A 16,402-nucleotide genomic window follows, 5' to 3' on the forward strand; every position below is an offset into this window, starting at 1 on the left:
ACTCGAGCTCTGATTGGTCCAGCTTGGTGCACCTGCTAAGACACACGTTTTTTTTAGCCTGAAATTTTAATTACCTGCCGTCATTCTTGACCCTTGCTTCCTGTTGCACGAATTTGTTGTACATTCATTAAAAAAACACAAACAAACAAAAAAACAATGACCTGCTGTGATTTTTAGGTTGCTGTTTGTTGCACTTCAGTCAAGTTTCAACATTAATAAAAAAGATTGTAAAATGAATGAATGAAGGCAGCTTTATATTACACTGGGATGAATTTTTAAAAAATGGCTTTATTTGGTGTAAGTGTTTCAATTTTAAAACAAGTTATCTCTGATTGGAACTGCTGATCTACTGGGATTTGCAGACACAACCATCTTTTGGGCAAAAAAATGAATGCTGTAAAACAGAAACCAGAACCAAATTCCAGGATGTTTTGATAGTAAGAAATTTAACAAGAGTTTCTACCTAACTTATTAGTTTTCAAGTTAAATTATTGACAAGATTGGGCAATATTAAAATTGTAGATAGACTTGGACTCTTCATGAATATGGTGATTGTTTTGATTTTTCCTAGATAATTCTGATGACTGACGTTATATCAGAAGATGTGATAAGATCAAAAGAACATGGAAATGAAACAGTAACCAACAGAAGCTAAAATAAATAAATTCAATAATTTAAAGATCTTTTTTTTAGGTCTTAAAAGAGAAATAAACAGTGCAATTAAATCTGAATTTGGTTTATTCTTTATTCACAGAAGTGCTTTGTTGTTATCATATTAGTATTGCACAATACAGAAGTTTTTTTTTTTACATTGGCGTTTCTGCTCAAATGTCTGAAAACACAAAAGACCAGAGGGTGGTGCTCTAACTCTATGTTGAGAAAATAGCAGCAGAAGTCACATTAAAGCAGGAGCAGCATACAGAGTGGTCATTTATATCAGGATTGCGCCACTATTCTGGGTTCTTATACTCTAACTTTACTGGCTCATACAGGAAAACCTGACTGGTGGGTGGTGGTGGAGATACCTAGGCCCACAGGCAGGATGTGGGGCAGAGACAGTGGGTCTTAGGTGCTGGAGACCGGATCACCAGATCCCTAACAATCTCCACTGTACCAAACAACGGGAACAGCCTCTCGGTGAAGGTCTCGTTGTAGGTGTAGATGTGCAAGTGTTTGTCCACGTCGTAGAAGGACAGCTGGCCGTTGTCGTAGTCGAGGTAGACGCCCACCTTACGGGGGATCAGGCCCGGTGGCAAGGCGGTGAAGGGGACCGTCAGGGCTTTAAACTCGGTGCCCCTCTCGAGCCGCAGGGTCATGTACCCGGTGTCAGTGTTCAGCGACTTGAAGCCCTTCCTCAGCGCCGACTCTTTGGCCACGCCCAGCCGCCAGTCGCGCTCACCGACCTCCGCCTCCCAGTAGTGGCGGCCGGAGCCCAGGCCGCGCAGGCCTACGGCGCACCACCACCCGTCGAAGCGCTGGTGGTAGTTGGGAATATCCTTCCGCTCAAAGCCGCAGCGCATCCTCTTCTCGTCGGCAGAGATGAGCAGGTCTGGGTTGGCCGTGTTCAGATCCAGAGTCACCTCCACTTTGGGCGGGAAGGAAGACGGTTTGAATATCAAAGACGACTCAGAAAACTGACTAAAATATTTCCAGGAAACGTGTTCAAGTACCTGCAGCATCTCCAATCCAGTCCCACACTACAAGAACAATAACAATAAAAAAAAAAAGATTTGTCTCAGCATGAACAGAACTTTTATTTGCAACTGATACATGCGAGGAACATTTCTGGAAAACACTAAAATTCATCTAATTAGCTGATTCAAAAACACAAAAGACCAGTGTACCAGGGTCCTTAAGGGGCGAGAGAGCTCTTCTAAACAAGCTAAATAGATCTCTTGAGATCATGGTCGTCTGTTCTTTTGTTGTGGTATAAAGACTTGGGAGTATTAAAAAAAATATTCTCACATAGGAAAAACTCTCATTTCTATTTTGCTGCCTAATTAACCGGTTTTAAACTTCAGTACACAGCCAGGGCACTTCTGACATGGGTTGTTTTTCCTCCTCTGAATAAATGAGCACAAATTAATGTTTATTTATGTTACTGTTGGATCAGGCTCATGCAATAAAGTTGAATCTGTATTAAATGTCTATCTTAGAGTGCCAATAAGAGTGCTAGATGCTGTAAATAGCAATATTTCACAGATATTTCTACATGTAAGCAACGTTTCTGGTGTAAATCATGTATGTTTTTTACAGATTTTTTGGAGCAAAACAATATTTTCATCTTACTTGTACTATAATAGCAATATAACTCCTGCGTTCCTTGGAAATTGTTTCTATTAAGTAATCTGTAACTTATCAAATCAAATCTATAAATTTAACCTGTTTCGATTTATGCATAGAGGCGATTTGCCAGACAAATGTCAAAGTGTGTACTTTGATATTCTTGGTCTCATTTACCTGGCTGGGGAATGTAGGATATGGCACCTGGAAGGGAAACGATGAAACCGATGAAAACGAACATTTCGTTTTATTAAACCGCATCAGAATGAATGCTGGAGTGATTTACGAACCAATCTTGTGAGTTCTCTGCTTCCACAAAAGCCACTGCTGTGGGATGGTGTTCTGCAAAAAAAAAAAAAAAAAAAAAAAAAAAAAAAAAAAGGGGGTGGGGTGTTGTTGAATTTTTGGTTAAGAAAATGTTCAGTATACTCTGTGATTCACAACACAAGCTGCTACCTTGTCAGGTCGTTGAGACGCTAAGGTCCACAGAACCAACTCCATAGCGGTCAGGAGATTGGGCGCACGACCCCAGCGCCAGGCTGACTGGAGGTCCTCCAGGATCTTGGCGACTGGTTCTCCGGGCCACACGCTTTGCTGCGCATTTATTAGAAAGAACAGCTTTTATTTTGAAGGTCCGGTACAACAGGAACGGTTTAGTCGCATACTTAAGCTTCCCACCTCAGGCTGGGCCCTCAGGTCTTTGATCCAGTTAAGGATGACAGCTTTGGCCTGCTCCAGGTCTTGTCCGTTAATCAGATCAGGCTGCTTGCCCTCGTCCATCTCTGGCCAGCCATCAGTTTGCATCAGAGTCTTCTGCATACAGAAATTCACCTTAGCTTTCATACCGCTGTCATTTTTTTAACTAAGTGATATGTTGTTGTTGTTTGAGGGTTTTTTTGTATCTTGACTTTGCACCTTGTTCTCCAGCATGGATGCCGACTGCAGGATGAAGAGTCGGCAGAGAGGAGACGACCAAGTGTCATCTTGGTTACAGATGTGCTCCAGGACTTCTGACCTCTGCAGGGATGAACAAAAAAAAGAAAAAAAAAAACAAGAGTGAAAGACAGCAGATAATTCTGCTGTCCGTTGGCCTTATTCGGAAAAACTCAATTATTTTGTACGCCGGCTTTCTTGTTGGACTACGAATCAATTAGCTGTGTAGTGCCATGTGATGTTACAGAATAAGAAATTAAAAAACAAAAGAAAACACAGATAAAAAAAAACCCAGCTTAGATAGATAAAAATGTTCTGAGAAGTTGAGGGGGAAAAAAATACTCTAGATTGCTCTTGCAAATATGCTTCTTTCATGTTGAAGCTGTACCTGGCAGACCCGGCTCAGGTCTTTAGCCAGCTCCACCACAAACAGCTGATCCTCATCCAGAGGCTCCTTCTTCTCTCTCTTTGCTCTCTTGTTCGACTCCTGTCAGGGAAAAAAAAAAAAGAAAAGAAAAAAGCACAAACAAAGGGGTTTTTGTTAGATACTCATTGGAATGAGAGTGAGGCTTCAAGACCCACACCGAGGATGCCAGTGCTCGTCCAGAAGTGCTTTAGAAAGTAATAATGTCAATCTGGAGAGGAGGCAGTTGCACTGCCTGATCAAAATGCACATCAAGGCTCTAATGGTGTTAGCAGAGACATCCAACTGGCTCTTTTCTGCAAAATAAAAGCAAGGTGCGCATTCTAGATGGCCATGATAGCAATGTTTTCAAATTAATTATCTACTTAAGTAACAATGTGACCTTAAAAATAAAATAAAAAAGTTTGAACATTGTACATGTTGAAGAAAACAACGCTGACCTTAATCTTGGCTGTCAGGTTTTTGGCCGGCTCGACCATGAAGTGAAAACACTGCATCATCTTGGCTGCTGTCTGTGCCCGTGTCCTGCAATGACCAATGACAGATTCAGGTAAATACTGCTTCCCGAAAGCATCACGGGTAGGTGTAATAAAAACAAACACGACCTCTTTTATTTATTGTTTTTCCAGCCTGTGCTGTTACCCTGACATGAAGGATAACCAGTTTTTAAGGGAATGTTAAAAATCTGAATGGTAAACAGTCTGAAGCCAGTTTACCCATCACATCTGAAGTGAAACCCTAACCCTGAAATACTTTTTTTCTTTTATTGCGTTTCTCCTCATAACAGATTAATTCTTCACGGAAAGATCAAAACAGGAATGCTTCTTTGAAGGAGGTGGACTTTATGCAAGAGGTTAGCTAATGTTTACAGCAAAAACATCAGCATGGAGCTCATGACACGTGATGGAAGCTTCACCTTTCTACACAGCGTGATCACAACAGCAATGTCTCAGAGCACCTCTGCAACGTAAACAAACTCAAGGAAGTGCAATTAGTTCGGAAAAATAAGTTATTAAGCCAGAAGCAATTATCAACCAGAGTGGAACCAAAAAACTCAAAAAAAATTTTTTTTTTTACCAGTTTCCCTCTGTTTACTATAACTTTCAAACTATTCACGTTTTTCTAACGATGTGTATAATTGCTGAATGTGTCAATCTGTTCTCTTTCAGAACCCCAAAGCAGTGCAAAGTTCGCTTATATGTCGGGCCTGCCCTGGTTGTGTCCTCGTTAAGGTCCTCTCTCTGTCTGAAATCCTTACACCTTCTCTGTTTATGCCACACTCACATTCTCCTACAATCTGCAGAGCAAAACAAAGCAGTCAGATTGTGCATCAGAAAGCCATCACTGCAGCTCCCATAGTCCAGCTTCATGCTCAATTATTAAGATGCAGCAACAAAACCTGAAAATAAAGAAGACTGTCTAAGTTACGGTTGAATGACGCTTTTGTTTTTTTTTAAATTAAACATTTCATTTTAGAACAAGTGACGGTTCACGCGGGATAAGAAACATACCGGATTTTGATTTAAATGCACGCAGCACGTCCGGTGATCTTATTCATACTGTAGGAGAGCATGACCACGCAGTTTCAGCCCCGACCCAGTTTGAGGTCAGCTGATGACTGCGCCAGAAGTAAATACAGAACCGCAGAGCGACTTTGCAGCAGATCTGCACCGAAGCGTCAGCAACTCTCTTCATACACATTGCAAACTTATTTCGTTTTCCCACCATCATCATAGAGTCCCATTAAGCGCATGTTTTCCTTTCAGGCAGCTTCACACACTTTCACCCCTGCAGTGCGTCATGCAGATAAACCTACCTGGTTTTTACGCTTCGCTGGAGCGCAGCTTACCTTAAAATTGAGATTTCTGGAGATTTTTGTTGGGTCTCTTCTTAGTTTTGAAAAATAAAAAAAAAAGCAGGAGGGTTCGGCTCGGGAAGAAGTCTAGTCTGTGTGCTGCAGAGTCTGACCTTGTTTACGTACCAAACTGGCAGTCCGCGGCTCGGGGAAGTTCGGTTTTCTCCGTGAGTGACGCAAGCGGCTGTCCAATTGGCACAGCGCTGAGTCACGCTGGAGAAATAATAATACTGTTGTCCACTCAGCGTAAGGAGCTGGATAAAACAACTTTTAATCCATACATTACTAGTTATTTAAAACCCTGGGAGCGAGTCAATAATGTTTATTTATTTAATTTTTGTGGCTATTTCAGTTGGTGTTGAGTTGAAAACATCATAACAGAAAACAAATTAGTGTCTGTTATTACTATTTTAAGCATTTTTATAAACAACTTAGTTTGTTGTGCAAGTGTTGTCAATTTAATTAGGTTTAACTACACATTGAACAATTATAAGATATCACACATGGCGTTACAAAAATATCCATATCCTCTTTCTGGTTTTTGCAGTTTTAACTACAAACATCAATGTGTTTTATTGGGGTTTTATGTGACAGACTGTATAGTAGACAGACAACGATACATGCTTTTTTCCTACAAATGAAAATCTGAAAATTTTTGTGTGTATTTTTGTGTGATCTGAACTGTCAGCAAATACTTTGTTGAACCACCTTTCAGTCCAATTAAAGCTGAAAGTCTGCTACCGGCTTTGCAGATCTGAAATTTGCATCAACTCTTCTTTATTCCATGCAACTGGATATTAAAATAAACTCACATGTGCTGTTTTCTTTTTCTTCTTTTAGTTGAGCTATAATCCGTTGCACCTTTGCTTTATTTAGAGGAAAAAGTATAAATGGGGCTGAAAGAAGTGCGTGCCACACTTATCAGATTTTTATCTGCAAGGATTTTTCAGAACCATATATGTAATTTTCCTACAATTTCATAATAAAGCTCTACTTTCTGCTGATCACGTAAAATCCCAATAAAATAGTAACAAAAAAAAATTTGTTGATGCAACATGGCACAATGTGTAAAAGTTCACTATTAAATAATAAAAGTAGAGTTCCTATCAAAGTGTTTTGGGGAATATAATTGAATTTTCATTACAATTGAAGTCAAATGTCAACTATTAATGTTGAACAACAAAACACAAAGCAATTATTTTGTAAAATGATTTATGCTGGGTTTTTTTCCTCAGAGAACCTCCGTTCAGTTTATGTTTAAAACGTTCTCCTTTTAAAGTCTCACACGTGTACAGACAAATCTCTTTACACAGCGGCTTTGTTGTGCACATGGGTTTTCTTTATTCTCTGTTAATCATAAGAAACTTAAATTATGACAGCCCATCAACAAAATAGTAAAACTGCTTATTTCTTGCGTTTCCACAAAGAAGAAACACGAGAGAAATTATTGTTCTTCAATAAATACGGTACAAGACGAGTTCAAGATTAAATCGAGCCAAGAACGCGCACTGAGGTAAATGAACACAATAAAAACAGATATTGTTGCACAGTGGGAAATTTGCTCGTATCGTATTTTGCATTTATTTACTTGTGGAGGACGATTCCCAGACTGTTACTTTAAGTTGTTTTATTGAGTTTTGCAAAATTTGCTCCTTGTTGTTCATTTGTTCTCCGGGTTTGAGTTGTTCCTCCCTCTTTTATAGAGAACATGGTGTTTTGTGAGCATTTAGCTCAACTTTCTTAAAAGTGAAAATAACTGTATGTTTGGCACCTTTTGTTTCCCTCTTTGGTGGTTGGCTACACAAACAAATATCTGCTTTACTGCACATCTAAATAAAAAAAACATACAATGTGTTTTCACTTTATGCTTTATGGTAAAAAAAAATAATAATAATAATAATTACGAGCAGAACCGCACCCACAGCACTGTCATTAATGTTTTCGTTTGTTCTGGTCAGTTTCCTTTGTTAAGATGTCCCAGCCACCTTGGTTTTTGAATGCTCAGTTGTTTGAAGTATTCATATGTGCCTCTGATTAGATGGGATGCAGCTCCTCTTTGGGTTGGGTGTCCAGCTCAGTTTGAGGTATCTGGATCAGCAAGTTCTGTTGAACTCTTTCAGAAACTGAGGTACAGCTTCCCTTCGCAGCCTTTCTCCAGCTTGAGGGCTTGTTCGGCATCATACAGGAGGTAGAACGGTGCTGTCTGTGGTGTAACCTGGGCTCTCGCTCATGTACGCTCTCTGAGGAAGGGGAACATCCTGGTCAGATGGCAGGATGTCGCACGGCAGCTCCACAGACTGGCGGATGCTCTCTTCGTACGATGGAGGAGACTGTATGGATCACAAATGTCAGAGGGGGTCTTAGTCTTGTTTCTCCAAATGACAATTTTTTTGGTAATAAGTGATAGATTTTGGTTACTTTTCACAGAAAATATTGGGGATTTGTTTCAACAGTGGCTTAAACAGACAAATTTATAAACACGTGTTTGCCTTGAGATTTGATTCGACAGAAATGCAAATTTGTTTTTAAGAAATTTCAATTGAGTAGACTGTTGCAGACAGAACCAAATTAATCTAGATTCAAGTACAATTAATGGAAAAAAAAAACCGTGTCAGTAGAATAGTGGGATTTTTAACTACTTCCATCCACAGCATTTGTGTGTTATACAAAACACTGAAACGCAAGAGTCATCTGAGATCATGCTATCTAAGGGATACATATTTCTGGTAAAAGTTTAGATTTTTGGAGTTGGCTTAGGGTTAAATTGTGTCCACATAACTTTGCTTTCTGTATCATCATCATTGCTTTGTGCCTATAAAGTTATATTCATAGACATGAAAAGGACGGACCAAATACAGCTGCTGGACTCAATCACGTTTCCTGATTAAATTCCTGCATTGCATGTTTGTGTGTGTGTGTGTGTGGGGGGGTGGGGGGGGGGAGAGTTAGAGAACATCCTGTGGCCTGCAGGGCTTGAAGCCTATTTTTAAAGAATAGAAGGAACATGTTTGTATTTACATTACCAATTAATCCGGTCCCACTCCAGCTGGCTGGAACGTGTTTTTTTCCCTTCATTATCTGCCTGATAAAATCGAGCAGATCCACGCTGCCTTACTGAGTTCTCTTATCTTTTAATTGCTCTGGGACCCTCAGGCAACACGAACAACCCCGCACCCTGCACTCTGTCTCACACCACACACAAGCGCCAGACTGCAAATGTTTCCATGCCGTCCTGCCTCAGGCTGCAGGACACATGGGGGACAACGAGCGGGCATCACTATCTGAGCTCTCGCTCACGTTCAGCCCAGAAAGGGGAGGAGGCGGGAGGGATATTTGCTTCCTTATTGACCACTGCTGTGATGGGCAAAAAGCAGCGGGTGCAAGCCCGCTTTCATGTGTGTGTGGTGTGTGTGTGTGTGTGTCATGTCTGATTAAGAAAAAGGAGGGCAGACGACAGGAGCACAAAGCTGCTTTCTTGGCCACTGTTTGCACTCATGGATGCGGCCTCTAATTATGTTCGATGTGCCTTTTTCTCATTACCTTGTTTGCTGGAGCGTTGTGCGAACCCAAAGCTTAGCCATAGATCAACAAGGTAAAATGTTAAAAGCGGTAACACAATGCAGTGGCGCTGATCGTGCTTCCTGATTACCCCGATGCGACTGCTGTCTAATCTCTTGCAGCAGAACTGTCTGTCAGTGAAACAGCGACAGATGAAAACGTACCTTAATTTATCTTTATTTAGTGCTAAACCACACATTGAGCAGACCTTGCACGACTGAAGTGACAACTGTCTCAAGATCCCATTTAAATAAAAGCTTGACAGCAGTCTCTGAAGGGCTTCATCGTCACGGGATATGTAACTGTATCGGATGCTGCAGCGAGGTCTTGAATTACCATATTTTTCGGATTATATGCCGCTACTTTTTTCCCCACGCTTTGAACGATGAGGTTTACAGCCCATGTGCGGCTTTTCTGTGAATTTTTCTTCAACCACCAGGGGGCGCTTTAGCAGGAAGTGAATCAAAATTTGAAATCAAACGAGAAAGTGCTAATTTTCATTTAATACAACCACATGCTAGCAGCAGGCACAACGGAGAAATGTTTTAAAACTCATATGATGCAGCTTTTAAGTTGAGGGCTGTCGATCTGGCTGTGCAGGAGGGAAATAGAGCAGCTGCACGTAAACTCGGCGTGAACTAAGCCATGGTTCAGGATTGGCGACAGAGGGCTGCGTCCAGCAGATTTATTAGGACGCTGCCCTCTGCTGAGTCCTTACGGAAAACCGAGAACGGTGCTCTTTATAGTCTATATGTATGTTTCCAGTTTTTATCAAAAAATTTGTAGGTGAGGCTTATGGTGCGCTCTATAGTCCGGAAAATACGGTAATTCACCCTACCTCAGTAACAATGGGCCCATTGAGGCCGAAACGGTCTGCGATCATCATGTGAATCTGCCGCTGGCGGTCCTTCTTTCGGACGCTCTCGTAGGAGGGAAGCCTCGGCAGGGTGGCCTCCAGGGCGGGCAGACTGTAGCTGGAGGGCAGGCCCACGTAGAATAGCTCACCCGGCAGCTGAGAGGCACAGAGGACACTTGAGGCAAAACAATGACTTTAAAATGAAATGCACCTTGTCATGATCCAAAGAAGTGATTTCAGCAAAGGATTGTTTTTAGTAGAAATAATGCGCGCGCAGAAGCGGGGTTACCTGGGTAACGCTGTCCTCAGGGATGTGAGTCTGCTCCAAACATGGAGATCCAACCAGAGTCTGTCTGCTGCTGTAGTACTGAGGGGGAGCATCCTGAAACAAACAGAGGTGACTTCAGAAGATGCAGCTGATCCAGTGCCTTAAACAAGTATTCATACAAATTAAGTCACAAATCCTAATGTTTTTTTATTATTATAGAAATGTAATGTGGTAGATCAATACAAAGTGCAGAATTGTAAATGAGAAATATTCCATGTGGTTTTTATCATTTTTCACAAATTAAAAATTGGATGGATGCATTTTAATCTCTTAACCCGTAAATACGATAGAACCAATTGCCTCCAGAAGTTACCTGATGTTAAATGTTGTCATGCTAATATTTCCATCCTCTTTGCCACAAGGCAGCACATTTTCTTGCTTTTATTTGATGCTTTGTTCGTCTTTTAATCTTTGTTCCCTTTTGTCTGAATGGTTCTATTCAAATAAGCCTTTCTTGCCTTTATCTGCCTAATTTGGAAATAACCTGTGCATAACCCGACATACAGAATAAGGAAAGTATAAAGTATTATCCGATTAAGCAGTCAAGACACTGGAGAAAATTTTTGGAGAAGCCGCAGAGAAACATGGATCAAGTAAGAGAATCTGACGATAGGGCAGTTTTTAGCCTCATATTTAACAAATCTTGCTAAAGTAGAAGAGTGGGAAGAAGGAATTTATTAGTTAATGAAAGCAGTGAGAATCATGTTTGTAGTTTTCTAAAAGTAATGGAGCAGAAACACCACACATGTGGATAACGGTGCTCTGGTCAGACAGAGCCAGAATGTTAACTTTTAATACCCTGGACACAACATGCCCACTGTGAAACATGGTGGTGGGTGCATCATGTTGTGGGAAGTGTTTTTCTTGAGCAGGCTCATTAAAATTTTTGAGAAGATTGATGGAAGACAAGCTGTTACAGGCTGCAAAACATACAACCAGAGCTTCAGTCTAAGGGTTTAGAAGAGTCCTATTAATGTTACAATGGTCTAGTCAAATTCCAGAGTTACATCTAAATGAGAATCTGTGGACAGATGACCACAGATTCCTCATGCAGCTGCAAAAAAAAAAAAAAAGTAAAAATGTCAGTCTGCCTGTGCAAAACTCTGCTAATGTATGTTAAATTTCCCCAAAAGTTTGTGTTTGCAATGTGACAAAAGTTACAAGAGTTTAAGAGGTAATTCTTGAACTCTCAGAACCCCGTACTTTTACGGGGCTCTGTATTCCGACACAAACCACCAGTTGTTGTTTCCCTCCACCTGCGAATAGCCAGAGAGCCACTAACTTCAGCCCAATTGACCAATTTTCATGCCTTGTTTCATCCCTGTGGGCCCCGGACGGTTTAGTAGCACCATAAATTATTAGATCAATAAGGCGACAACATGACCACCCTCCGATTTCCGCACCTCCTCCTTCTCCCACCCCCTCCATTAAACAACGAGACCTGTCAGCGTCTCACTGTATGTGGCGCTGGGATGCGGGGGGGAGGAAAAAAGGCTGACAGAAAAGCAAGTTAATTGCCTCGCGTCTAAATGAGTGTCCTTTGTGAGGAGAACAATGTGATGTACTGACTGTGTCAGGAGGGTCCAAGAGGCCTTTTGAGTGTTGTCCTTGTAGCTGCGGCAGGTAGCTGTTCAGTAGCACACTCCAATGAACATTATCTCCCTGCATGTCATGATCAATGTCAATTTGACGCCAAGCATGAGTACAAGGAGCAACAGGTCTCGCCTTTACTTCAACATTTTATGGTATTTGGCTGTTCTGAAGTGTTAAATTGATCATTTTCTGATCGGGCAGATCAAACTATCACTTTTCTCACACTCGAAAAAGACGCACAGCGGCGACTTTTGGCTTGACCCCTCGCCGCATTTCGGCGAGAAACAGAGCACTCGGAAAAAAGTGATGGCAGATGCCTCGTTTGTACTTTAAAGAAGCAGAAGAACGTCCTCAGGAAAGGGGAAAAAGAAAAGAAGGTTTGTCCTTTTGTCGCCTGCCATTGATTCGGCCAGTGTGAAAAAGCACAACCGTGTAAAATCGGTGTTGAAGTCGGGGGGAGGATCCCAGCAGCGGCTCGTTTTTTTTTTTTTTTTATCCTACTGCTTCAAACTAAAGAAGACCCATTGTCTCCGTTGTGTCCCCAACACCCACAGTGAGGTCTGTCTCCTATTCATGGGGGCAAAGTGAAGCAGGGAAAGGTATGTGGCTATGAAGTTGAAGACGTGAAATATCCCTCTGACAAACAATGAAAGAGGGCTTGTGTTTGTTCTCAACTTTTTTGAAAGTATAAGTCCAACAGACAAGAGTGTTCTCAGATTAATCATTTTCAGGATTTATGATCATTTAAATGCAAAATCTCATCTTATGCGTGCGTTTGGATGTAACTGGCGGCCAGAGTGGCCAGTTTGGATCTGTAAATTAGATTCTCTTGGTTCCTTAAACTAGGCGGCAGATCTATCTAATCCAAACCATGACTGGGAAACAACTTCCTGTGCTCCTGCAGTCCAAAGATAGCGCTCAAGCCTCACCCCTGGGACTAATGGAGATGAGAACCAAGTCAGGAAAAGGGAAGTGGAGAGAACGGTTGCCATCTTTGAACTGTTTACGTTTCCGCACGTAACCTCCTGGTGAGCCGAGCTGATAATCGATCGTGTTATCTGCCGGCAAACATTTTCATATGTTTTTTCCAAATTAGAACCTCAATTCCAAGTGTTGTTTTATTTTTTTGGTATTTTACATGATAGACCAACAATAGTTATAAAATGAATGAAAATGTTACTTGTTAATTTTCACAACTAAAACCAAAAAATATATGATCTTCTCTGACATAATGAGTTGTTGGAAAAATATGCAATTACAACTGCTTTTTTGAGGTCTCTCATTGCCAGCTTTGTACATATAGAGATTGAAATTTTCCAAATTATTATTATTGTTTTTTTTTATTTTTTTGCAAAGTAGCTCCAGCTCAGTTAGATTGGATAAAGACTCTTAGTGAATGTCAATGTTCAGTTTTTCCACAGACTCTGGGGAATTTTGACACATAATTATGCTTCAGTCCAAACCATTTTATTGTAGCTCTGACTGTGTGCAACAGGAAATACAACAGGAAAATCCGCTCCCACAGCATAATGCCGCCACTTACACGTTTCGCTGTAGGATTGGTGTGTTCAAGGTAAAGTCCTGTAATAGCTTTCTGTCACACACGGTGTTTTGCATGAAGGCACACCTGACCAGACGCATTGTTTCCTCTGCCTGACTTGTTCCAGGCTTCAACCACAGTTTCTTAAGGTGTTTGCAGTTGTGAATTTAGGTGAAAGATTGAACGCTTGGAATATTCACACAGAGTGTCAGTAAAAAATAAATAAATAAAAAAGAAGTGATTTGCTCTGATTTAATTACATTGGTGGTGAAGTTGCATCAGTATGCACGGTGAGAGCTAATTCTGTCCAATTCCATTAGAATCACAGAGTCTCTGTGAGATATTTCTGGAGGGCAGCTAATTCGCACTGAGGCGAATCCATTGCTGCAGAACGATGATATCAAGCTTATTCAGTCCTTTCGCCACAGCCAGGCAAAACTTAATCTGACACTTGTTAACGGTGCTGCACACACACTTCTCTCTCTTGTCAGAGCGTGTCCTGCAGCACTGAACGTACAGATCACCTTCAGAAGAAAGCTCAGCACAAGGGAAACTTTTCACGGCGTGGTGTGTTTATTTTTTTGTTATTTTGTTTTTTGCTCCCTCTTTGAACAACTCACCATATCTGCGTGTGGGTCCTGATAGGAGCCGTGTTTGCAGCACTGGGGATCTTTGCGGTAAATAATGGAAAGAAGCACGATGACGACGAAAAAGAACACCAGAGAGGAAACTGTTTCAAAAGAGAAAAAAGTTAATTAGTAATTGCTGCTTGTTTATGAGGACACGTTGTGGTGTAATGTTTCACATTTTAATAAGGACGAATCGATTTTCAAAACCTTCACTTTAGGCAGAGGTGCAATTTACAATCTGCAATTAATTGGATTTTCTCTAATCAGAGATTGGCAGGTCAGCTGCTTATAATATTTGTGTCATTAAATGCTCCAGAACAGAAACATTACTTTCCTGAAACTTAAACGTTACTCTTTGGAGCTTACAAGGTATTTTCTGAGACTTTCCTTTTAAGCTGCAGGTACTTTTGTTGGCTCACCTGTGTCATGGAATCTACTAATTACTTTTTATGAAAAATATTTGCTCCTTTTTTCAGTGCTCAATAGGAACGTTTACCTTACCAGTTTACTAGTTTACTTCTTGCATTTACTAGTCACTTTCTGTGAATGCACATGCTGCTTTCAGACCTTAGCAATTACTTTTAGGAAAATGTTGTTTAAAGTCCAGCAAAGTATTAGAATAAGAATGAGAGAAAAAAAAAATCTCTTGGATTTATTTCCCCCTCTAGTGTTTTTTGAAAAGAGATTTGTTATGTTTGAGTATCAAACAGGACATTATTCAAATTTATGCATCATACATTTTGAATAATGTGCAACACCCTCATTTAATTCAAAATTACTATCTCTGTCAAAAAAAACATGCAAAACATTTATGTTTCACTTTGTTTCAATGTCTTTTTACGCCTCAAATAAAACCAAAAACTGATGTCAGCCCCCCCAAATTTTTTGACTGGTGTATCTCTGTTCAGCTGTTCAACAATTATCTATAAAAAAAATTAGACACAAAATCACATTTTCATCACAACGTGTGATAGCAAGTTGGATTTATATAAAATAACCTCATCGGCAGCAGCTGAAATTCATAACTGATCTTGATGCTGCACATAAAGCAACATCGGGATGTTTTCTTCTTCGTGGAACTTGTCTGACGAAGTTATGAAAAGTAAATATTGAGCAGGATTGGCGTTTAATTAACGAGCTACTTACAGGAGGCAACGAGCACCGTGAGCTGATCCGAGGTCAGCTGTGAGGAGGGAATGGTCGGACTCGCAAATGTGGACATTTCCTCTGCTTGGAAAATTAAAGTTGCTTTCACAAATCTTCCCGAGCTCGCCAGCTTCAGTGCAAAGGCTCTCATCTTACACCTCAGGGGGGGAAAGAAAAATAAAGAAAGAGAGGAACTCCAGTTTAGCGGCTCCTCTTCACGACTGCCATCTCCGCGGGGGGACACATGCGCTCTGGAAGTCAGGATCCCAAACTCTCCTCCTCTCCTCCTGGTAAACACGCTGCAGCATAAGAGCGCGTAAAAAGCGCACTGACCGACGCCGTCCAGCAGGCTGCGTGGCAGCAAAACGAGGCTGCCTTCACGCACTGATGCAACACACTTATGATGCAGGGGTCGTTTGGGAGAGGTTTGTTTCGGTTGGCGTCTGTGTGTGCACATGAGATCACAGAGAGAGAACGGCTTGTAAACACAGCGAGTTACTGAGCTGCTTCCTCCGCCGGTTTAATTAATGGCATCCAGACTATAGCAGGTTAACACACGACGTGCCTGCGACTGAGTCCCGTTACCCTGGAGACGGTGGGGGTCCCATCCTCAGGGGATTTCTATGAAGACAAAGAGCAAAAAAAAAATGTAAAAAAAAAGAGAAAAAATTTAGCATTGGTATTCATGAGTGGATTTCTATCTAAACGGACTGTTTGTATTGTGTTTTTAAAAATGTGAATGAAGAAAAGATTTTATATTGTGGCAAACTTTTGCAGAGCCAGTGAATATGAGATCTACCCTCCCATAAAGGAAAAGCAATAATTAGATATTTTTCATGGAATCCATTAACTGTGAGAACCATTTGATCTGCTGACAGATCAACACATTAAAGGTTATGGAAGAAGTGGTGTGTGTTTACACTCTACTGAATAAATATCACAAATTATTTAGTATGTACAGTGCCTTGCAAAAATTACCTTGACTTTGAATCACACTACTTAATAAAATAATGATAATGATTTTGAACAAAAGGTAAAATGCACGGTTTTCTAAGTTGCTACTGAAAAAGAATTGTAGGACTAAATCATTGTAAGAACCTTTTACACTGACACCCCAAAATAAAATCCAGAGCAAACCATAGCCTTCAGGTATGACTTTATTAGTAAAACATCCACAGCTTTGTTGAGTCTGTTGATAGGACAACTTTATAAGCGCAGCTTTAAAAAGTGTTGACCCTTTGCAAAAGTCTTCGTTTT

The 16,402-nt window shown here is 40.8% G+C and overlaps 2 protein-coding genes across 4 annotated transcripts; both read right to left on the minus strand.

Moving 5' to 3' along the window:
• Positions 1-727: 727 nt before the first annotated feature.
• Positions 728-5,642, minus strand: LOC103469122 (butyrophilin subfamily 3 member A3). 3 transcript variants are annotated; one of them, XM_017306172.2, is made up of 11 exons: positions 5,490-5,626; positions 4,925-5,039; positions 4,081-4,165; positions 3,605-3,703; positions 3,199-3,300; positions 2,962-3,093; positions 2,740-2,877; positions 2,574-2,625; positions 2,461-2,487; positions 1,671-1,697; positions 728-1,585 (listed from the first exon to the last, which is right to left on the minus strand). In XM_017306172.2, the coding sequence occupies exons 2-11, from the start codon at positions 5,008-5,010 to the stop codon at positions 1,026-1,028; spliced, it is 1,308 nt and encodes a 435-aa protein (XP_017161661.1). In that variant the 5' UTR covers positions 5,011-5,039; positions 5,490-5,626; the 3' UTR covers positions 728-1,025. The 3 variants fall into 3 exon arrangements, with proteins under 3 accessions (XP_017161661.1, XP_081465967.1, XP_008414857.1); XM_081609841.1 differs by having other exon boundaries at positions 2,962-3,096; positions 5,490-5,624; XM_008416635.3 differs by lacking the exon at positions 4,925-5,039 and having other exon boundaries at positions 2,962-3,096; positions 5,490-5,642.
• LOC103469121 (uncharacterized) lies at positions 5,522-16,253 on the minus strand. Its single transcript, XM_008416632.2, has 5 exons — positions 15,146-16,253; positions 13,991-14,100; positions 10,199-10,291; positions 9,892-10,065; positions 5,522-7,825 (listed from the first exon to the last, which is right to left on the minus strand). The coding sequence occupies exons 1-5, from the start codon at positions 15,600-15,602 to the stop codon at positions 7,673-7,675; spliced, it is 987 nt and encodes a 328-aa protein (XP_008414854.1). The 5' UTR covers positions 15,603-16,253; the 3' UTR covers positions 5,522-7,672.
• Positions 16,254-16,402: the final 149 nt, after the last annotated feature.

The sequence above is a fragment of the Poecilia reticulata genome, chromosome 8, assembly GCF_904066995.2.
Source record: "Poecilia reticulata chromosome 8, P_reticulata-male-v2, whole genome shotgun sequence".
NCBI classification, from domain to species: Eukaryota; Metazoa; Chordata; class Actinopteri; order Cyprinodontiformes; family Poeciliidae; genus Poecilia; species Poecilia reticulata.